Raw genomic sequence first — 8,789 nt, 5'->3', positions numbered from 1 at the left:
TCTACCCTTCATTCGATGTCTGCGAAACCCTACATTTCAGCAGGATAATGCACGACCGCATGTTCGACGGATACAGAAATTGTTGGACTGCTGCCCTGGCCAGCACATTCTCCAGGTCTCTCACCAATTGAAAACGTCTGGTCAATGGTGGCCGAGCAACTGGCTCGTCACAATACGCCAGTGACTACTCTTGATGAACTGTGGTATCGTGTTGAAGCTGCATATGCAGCTGTACCTGTACACGCCATCCAAGCTCTGTTTGACTCAATGTCCAGGCGTATCAAGGCCGTTATTATGGCCATAGGTGGTTGTTCTGGGTACTGATTTCTCAGGATCTATGCACCCAAATTGCGTGAAAATGTAATCACATGTCTGTTCTAGTATAACATATTTGTCCAATGAATACCCGTTTATCATCTGCATTTCTTCTTGGTGTTGCAATTTTAATGGCCAGGAGTGCAGTTAGCAATGGGTATGTTATCAAATTATACCTTTGTCTTTCAGAAGTCAAGTACACAACAAAACATCATTACATCCTCGGTCTTTTGCATAGAAAGAACTGGAATGGGGCAACTGATGTCGAAAAGAAAGTGGAGACAATCATTCGTCCCATCATCATGGGTGCTTTTCCGTGGACTTTGAGAGCTTCAATAACGCATTTCCCATGATCGTTTGTCGCTGCCCGACACCTGCGTGTAATGCTCTTTACAGGTCTACGGAGATCACCCTGTGGTATCCGTTCCCATTCTTCGATGAGGGTTGTTAGAGAATCTGTGGTGGAACAGGACGACCGCCAACAAGTCTGGCAAGCATGTCCCACACAGTGCGACTGGGTGTAGGGTGGGACATTCCATTACTTTAGTGTCCTAGCTTCGCAACATATCGCTGTTGACATGGGCACTGGCATTCAGGGCCACTACCGTATGCAGTAGCCACCACGTGCTACAGGATCTGTGCCGTGTACTGCCAGGCAGTAGACAGCGACGAGATGTCTATCGCTGTCAGCACTGAAGCCTCCTCACACCATCACAGAACCTTGGAAATCTGTCAATGAGCCGTGTTGCGGCTCGCGTTGGTGCCGTTAGTAGGTTGGCATCGTGTAATAGGGGTAGTGGCGTCTCGTTTCCTTCTTGTGTTTACTGGCGCCACTACGTTTGCTAGCGTTATCTGTCCACAAGTAGCAGCAGCAGCGGTTCTCGATATCTAGTACGGTGGTACTATCTTTGGAGGGACGTCAAGGTGTTTTCCGGGTCAGAGTGTGTCGGGGAGTTCGGTTGGGACGGAGCTGCAGTGAGGTCCAGCAGTGCGAGGACATGCCGGGACTGCTGGTGGCACGCGGGCACTGCCGTATCGAGGGGCTGCAGCTGCGAGGGCCACAACCTCGTTCTCCACCGGACCCAGGACGTTTGAGTTAAGTGTGCATTAACCCAGTAGTGAAACCTCCACTATTTTGAGATCACACCGTTTGTTCACGCATTGCTGCTTGCAGGGTCGCTCAGACAAAAAGCAACGACTGGAGTGTCTGGAGATGGCGAAATTAATTAGCTGTCCTCCACTTCTTATTATTAATCATTGAATTCCTTGTGTTGTTATTGGTGAAGTTCAACCAGCGGTATTTTTCTGCCTAGTGGCCGCTAACGCCCCAGTTACCTGCCCCGGAGATTAGCATATTCTCGCAGCAGTGTACCTATCCTTGCCTTGACACTGCTGTCTGGTAAGGCATGTAGTTCGACAGCCTCCTTGATTGTGGTTCGGATATTTTGTTTCTTTTGGACTACCTTGGTCATAGTGGTTGCTTCTGGATGTTCTAAACACCGGATTCTGAAGACGCAGTGCTGTCCGCTGGTTCTGCCTTGCCTGGATTATTCCATCGTTGTATTGGTTATCAGACGTTAGGCAGATTTTGCAAGATTGTTGGTCTGTGTTTAAACTATCAGTAGTTTGGGTTGCCATCCAGTTAAGTGAATACAACTCTTGGCTTCCTGTGTCATCGTTTATGAAGTTGAGCGACTTTGCCAGGTCGATCCTTGGAGCACTTCTGAGGCCGACTTGTCCCTTGATTTGGTCAGATTCTGATTATTCTTTTTTTACAAAAAAATTGAATTTTGAATTATTACTGTTTGGGCCTTCAGCCAACAAAGCGTGTGAATTTCTTGTTAATAAGGCCTTCAGCTTTGAGTGTAACTTGTCTTAAGAAATTTTAATTAGACAAAATATCTTAACACTGAAGTGTTGATGATTGTTCTTTAAATATCTCCTGAAGAAGTTTAATTGCTTCTCAAAATTTGCTATCCGGGCCTTCAGCTGTCCAACTGTTTTTTGAGTTATTACTATTGGGACCTTCAGCCGATAAATAGTTTGAATTTCTGGTCAATAAGGCCGTCAGCCGTGAGAGCAACTTGCTTAAGTTTTTTTTTTTTTTTTTAAATTAGCCATTTTGTCTTAACAGTCAAATTGAATAATTTTTCCTTCTTGTCAACTTTATTTGCAAGTATTTCCAAATAAAGGGAACGTGATTTTTTTTTTTTTTTTAAAGTGAGCAACCAGTGGTAACTGATTACGGCCACTCCACACCGAACCCTGCCTCTCCCTAAGTACCAGTCGATTTCCTGGACAACATGTAGCAGGCAACCCCACCTCATGCTCTCCCCACACGAGCGCGGCCATCACACTACATCAGAGGATGTCTGGACTCGTCTGTGCACAACACGTTTCGCCCGTGACGAAGTTGTCATGTGACATGGAAACGGCAGAAGTGGAGGCGAGCTTCGGAATTGTAAAATGTAAACTTTAACGGCCGCAGATGTCACAATTAACAAAATGGTCCGGGCTATTATCCCGTGGTGGAATGGATTCCCCCTTAAAACTCGACGTCTCGTCCCCTTGTGCGGAGTAAATTTTCAAGGAGGAAAGTCGTCTTAATGAGTGTACGATTCGCGCCCTGGCTCGCTACTGGCTGCAGCAAATTGTGCTTCCTCGCAGTCGCGTGACGTCACATGTTTTGAAAACGGGAGCGTAACGGGCCGTTGTCGACTGCCGTCGTCTGCTGTTACTATCATCCCGCGGTGGAAGACTGGCACCGGATTCCTAATTTCATCATTTTCACGCCCTCCTCCTTCCTGTTGAAATTCCTGGGGTGTTTTGCAAATTCTGTGGCCTCTCTCTATAGTCTTTCGTGGTATCCGCTTGTGTATGTCTACTTGAGTCCTATCAAAATACATGTCGTGGTCTCCTGGCTGTAAGGTATGTTCCGCAACAGCTGGTCTGTCTGCCTCCCCGCCTCTGCAACTGCCCGTGTGCTCTTCGAGTCGTTTTTTTGACAGTTCTTTTTGTAGCACCCATGTACATCTCCCCGCAACTGCACGGAATCCCATAACTTCCAGCTTTTTCCAGTGATTGGCGAGCATCTTTGGCCGATTTTAGGTGATCTTGTATCTCCGGTGTCGGTGTGTAGGTTACCCCGATGTTAGGTTTTTTCATCTACATGTACGTGAATACCCTGCTATTCACAATAAAGTCCCTGGCAGAGGGTACAATAAACCACCTTCAAGCTGTCTCTCTACCGTCCACTCTCGAGCGGCACGCGGGAAAAACGAGCACCTAAATTTTTCTGTGCCAGCCATGATTTCTCTTATTTTATCGTGATGAACATTTCTCCCTATGTAGGTCGGTGCCAACAGAATGTTTTCGCACTCGGAGCAGAAAACTGGTGATTGAAATTTCAGGAGAAGATCCCGTCGCAACGAAAAACGCCTTTGTTTTAATGATTGCCACTCCAATTCACGTATCATGTCTGTGACACTATCTCCCCTATTTCGCGATAATACAAAACGAGCTGCCCTTCTTTGTACTTTTTCGATGTCATTGGTCAGTCCCGCCTGATGCGGATCCCACACGGCACAGCAGTACTCCAGAATAGGGCGGACAAGCGTGGTGTAAGCAGTCTCTTTAGTAGACCTGTTGCACCTTCTAAGTGTTCTGTCAACGAATCGCAGTTTTTGATTTGCTCTACCCACAATATTATCTATGTGATCGTTCCAATTTAGGTTATCTGTAATTGCAATCCTTAAGTATTTAGTTGAATTTACGGCCTTCAGATTTGTATGACTTATCGCTAAATCGAAATTTAGCTGATTTCTTTTAGTACTCATCTCAAAAACTTCACACTTTTCCTTATTCGGGTTCAATTGCCACTTTTCGCACCATACAGATATATATTTTTCAGGATTTTTCCTCTGCGGACAGTCACGTCCTTAATGCATGGTAGAAAAATTTTTGATTTCACCGGCGCTTGAGCATCGCCATGATTTCCACGCGGTGGTCTTAACTCTTTTCACCTCAGCAAACGAGTTACCGTTCTTGTGTAATGCATTGGTGAGATGTTTTAATTCTGCGTCAACTAGTTCTGGTTCAGAGACTTTACTTCCTCTTTTCGCCAACGTCTTTATAATCGACAACGCCGGCCTCTGTGGCCGAGCGGTTCTACGTGCTTCAGTCCGGAAGCACGCGGCTGCTACGGTCGCAGGTTCGAATCCTGCCTCGGGCATGGATGCGTGTGATGTCCTGAAGCTAGTTAGGTTTACGTAGTTCTAAGTCTAGGGGACTGATGACCTCAGATGTTAAGTCCCATAGTGCTTAGAGCCATTTTTTTTATAATCCACAACAAAATCAAGGCATCATAAAAATTTTGATAGAGCTAGGAAAATCTGCGAACCAGAGCTGCTTGACGCAGCATTAAGACATCTCACCATCGCGTTGCACCAGAATGATTATTTGTTCACGGAGGTGAAAAGAGCGTTAACACTACCACGTGGAAATCTTAGCGATGCTCAAGCGCTGGTGGAATCGAAACTGCCATTCAGTAAGCAGGAGACAGACCGCAAATGGAAAAATCCTGATAAAGCTGTACATCGCGTTAGTCTGGACACCCACACAGGAGATTCTACATCACCTAAAATCGGCCAAGGATACTCGCCAGTCGCTGGAAGAAGCTGGAATTTATGGGATTCCGTGTAGTTGTAGGAAGGTGTACATGGGTGCTAGAACAATAACTGTCAAAAAAGCACTCAAAGAGCACAAGGGCAATTGCAGAAGCGTGGAGACAGACAGATCAGCTGTAGCGGAAACATAGAGCCCATAGAGTTTGGAAAACAACCCAGTAATTTCAACAGGAAGGAGAAGGGCTTGAAACTGAACGACATATGGATTCCGGTGCTGAAGAAGAAGCGCGCCAGTCTTCCACCATGGGATGATAGCGCCATCGAACGAAGGCAGCCGACAACGGCCAATTGCGCTCGCGTATTCAAACATGTTATGTTGAAACAATACGAGTCAAGATAGATGTAACGGAACTTGAATAGCGTATTTGCCTCTATTGGTTACGGTAGAGAGATCGATCTTTCGGTTCTGTCTGTATATTTATACATAATATTGCCTGAGTAAAAGTTGGGCGAGTGTAAAGCTATCGTTAAAAACGCACGCCGCGCGATTTGTTACGATTTGGTCGGCCATAATAATAATAATAATAATAATAACATGCTTTTGAATACTTTTAAAATATAATGGCGTTACCTGTTTAGTGTTATTGGAAATAATATGTAGTAAATTAATGAGTAAGGTAGCCGATCCTATAAGAAGAGGTAAAATTGGGCATATTGAGGTGTTTTGCTTTATATCGACGAAGTCGATGATACGGCGTCATTTTTTTCGTTTACTCTTAGAAATAAACAAGTAAAGAAGTGCTAATGGTGCGTTGTGAAAAAATATAGGGGCGAGTTGTAAATAACTATACGATCAGAGTAACAAAATGTCATTTAGTTACACGAAATCGCGGATAGCGAAGTGTGGTCATTAAATCGAGTACACATACAGGGCGGTCAATTCCGGGATAAATCTATACGCATCTCACGAGGGACGCGGTATTGAGACCGTTTTTTTTTAATTATATCACGGAGAGCGGACTTCAGTTTATGAAAAGGAGAAAAACTGTATCATTATCATTGACTGTTGGTGTCAAGAAAACAAAACTGTTCATCAAAGGGTTTCGGTGAATGAGTGGTGAATGCGAAATAAAACTGTGAACAAAGTTACGTTAAGTAACAAGACAGTTTGGTCGTATCTGTTATTCCATAAACTGTAACATTTCTTCTCGTTGTACTAAGCCTTTATAGACGATCTTTATGACAATTTGTTTCGAAGGGCTCTCGTTACGAGTTAAGTTTTGGGGACCTGGTCAAGAGGGGGTAGTTCGTAGATCCTAACTACTGCAGCTATTCTGGAATCAGGTGCTACCGTGACCGTTGTGTGTTGTCAATGACCTAAGGTTACCGTATGTCATGCTCTAAGATCGACGCGTCTTCCCACTTGGTATAACGGTGCCTCACGGCAACAACGACGACGCCGACGACGAAGGAAGATACGGTAGAACGTCACGCCACTGCGCGGAAGCTCGCGGAAGCGGTATTTTGCTGTAGTCAGTAGCGAGCCAGGGTGTGAATCGCACATTCCACGAAGCCACGATGCCCCTTGAAAGTATCCTCCACAGACGGGGACGAGACGTCCAGTTTTAACCACCACGGGGTAATAGCCCGGAACGTTTTGTTAACTGTGAGCTTCGCTGTGATGTCGTGTGAACGGGATTACTCGAAGAGGATATGTGGGTCAGACAGTCCTTTCTCTTAACCTGTTCCATACAGTCTGATGGGACACAGCGGCTCCAGTGGGTCCTCAAAGATGACCTTGCAGTACTCTGGCGGTATCCTTACGACGCCGGAACGCTGAGATGGGGTTTCAATGCGTCGGCTACCTTCTCCACCTCGCCTCGTGTACTGACCTGTCTCCCTGTAGCGTGTCCACCTACGGATGACACATGGGGAGAGGCACTGGAATCGGTAGCAATGCAACCGAAAGTTCATCCTTTTTGGATCAAACAGACCGCCCTTGCAACTTGCGCTGCGTTAGGGCATTGTATTGCATGTGCTTGGTTGTATACAATACCTAACTAGAAAACACTGAGGGACCGTTACTCATTTCGTTCTAAGGGGGTCATTCCACCCTGTAATGGGTGACACAACCGACAGGTGTCAAATAAATTGTTGACTAAATTGAAAGCAAAGATCTCAAGACTACATGTCCCAACTGTATCGTAATATATGTAACATACCAGACCTTCAGGGAGTCACACCTAGTGAGTACGTGGCTGGCGACCACGGGGTCCCGAGCTGAGTACTGGCATTGCTTCCACTTACTTATGCCAGGATCCTCACTTTTATCTTTCCTATTTGGCCACCCTCGGCCAACTCTTGTTCTTTTCCGACCCTGACGCTATTAGGTTTAGAGGGCTAGGGGTCTTCCATTTCCAACCTATACTTCTACTGAGCCGAATATCTCCCGGGATAAGGAGATTACCTTCTATCAAGTGTCAACGGCCTTGTAGGAGGGCCGATGAGCGGCTAGAAGGAAGGGCACTCTCTTGCCCTTGGGGTGGGAAACTGCTCCTAAGGGCGGAGGAGCCACAAGGTGGCCAACGGCATAGAATGGAGAAGGCAACGGGAAACCACTCCATTAAAGACCCGGGCGGGTATCCCAAGTATCAACAGCTTATGATGCAAAGCTCTTTGGTTAAATTCTCCGGAGGTAAAATAGTCCCCCATTCGGATCTCCGGGCGGGGACAACTAAAGAGATACCAAAATCTAAAAGCATTAATGTAAGAAGGATAGCAACATGGAACGTCAACTCACTTCTTAAATGTGGTAAACTGGAAAACTTGAAAATGGAAATGAAACGAATGGATGTTGATGTACTGGGAGTCTCAGAAATGAGATGGCCAAACGCTGGCGACTTTTGATCAGGGGATTACAGAATCATACACACTGGAACAGCACAAGACAATCCCGGGATTGCAGGAGTGGGAATTATCCTCAATAAAGAGATGGGATTAAGAGTAAAAGGATTTGTTCAACATAGTGAGAGGATAATTTATGTCCGACTGGAAACTAAACCAAGAGACACAATCATAATCCAAGTATACATGCCAACTACAGGGCACGAGGATGATGAAATCGACATGATGTATGAACACCTTGAAGAAGTAATTGGCAGAATTAAAGGAGCTGAAAACCTTGTCATCATGGGAGATATGAATGCCGTTGTTGGGGAAGGTAAAGAAGAGGATGTGGCAGGGAATTTTGGATTAGGATTAAGAAATGAAAGAGAGGATAAACTTGTAGAATTCTGCCAAAGAAATAAACTTTGCATTACAAATACCTTCTTTAATCATCATCCAAGAAGAAGATATACTTGGAAAATGCCTGGTGACATTAACAGATACCAAATTTTCATATTAGTGAAGCAAAGATTTAAAAACCAAGTTAAGGACAGCAGGTCATATCCAGGCTGTGATGTGGAAAGTGACCACATACTCGTTATGATGACGACTGAACTAAAATTCAAGATTAAAAGAAGAAGTACATGTAAATGGGATTTGACAAACCTGAAAAACGAAAATACACTGAAGCACTATCAACTAGAAACAGACAAGAAAACAAATACACAGGACTGCAATGACATCCAAAGCAGCTGGGAAAAAATAAAAACTGGTATTTTAGAAGCAGCAGAAGAAGTAATAGGAAAAGAAAGGACAGAGAAAAAGGAAGGAGTGGATCACTAATGACCTACTAAATATGATGGAAGAAAGAAGGAAATTAAAAAATTCTGTGAAGAAGGAAGACCAAGAGAAATACAAGAGTCTGAAAAACAGAATCAACAGAGAGGCAAAACAAGCAAGAGA

General features: G+C 44.8%; 1 protein-coding gene across 1 annotated transcript in view; it reads left to right on the top strand.

The window, feature by feature from the left end:
• Window positions 1–446: 446 nt before the first annotated feature.
• The window catches only part of LOC124718778 (angiotensin-converting enzyme-like), a 480,801-nt gene continuing 472,458 nt past the window's right edge, over window positions 447–8,789 (top strand). The window contains exons 1-2 of the mRNA XM_047244389.1: window positions 447–472; window positions 1,324–1,410. Coding sequence (XP_047100345.1) covers window positions 447–472; window positions 1,324–1,410 — 113 coding nt within the window. The remainder of the gene's footprint in view (window positions 473–1,323; window positions 1,411–8,789) is intronic.

Source organism: Schistocerca piceifrons, chromosome 10 (assembly GCF_021461385.2).
Source record: "Schistocerca piceifrons isolate TAMUIC-IGC-003096 chromosome 10, iqSchPice1.1, whole genome shotgun sequence".
Classification (NCBI taxonomy): domain Eukaryota; kingdom Metazoa; phylum Arthropoda; class Insecta; order Orthoptera; family Acrididae; genus Schistocerca; species Schistocerca piceifrons.
This window is presented reverse-complemented; position numbering and strand designations above follow the sequence as displayed.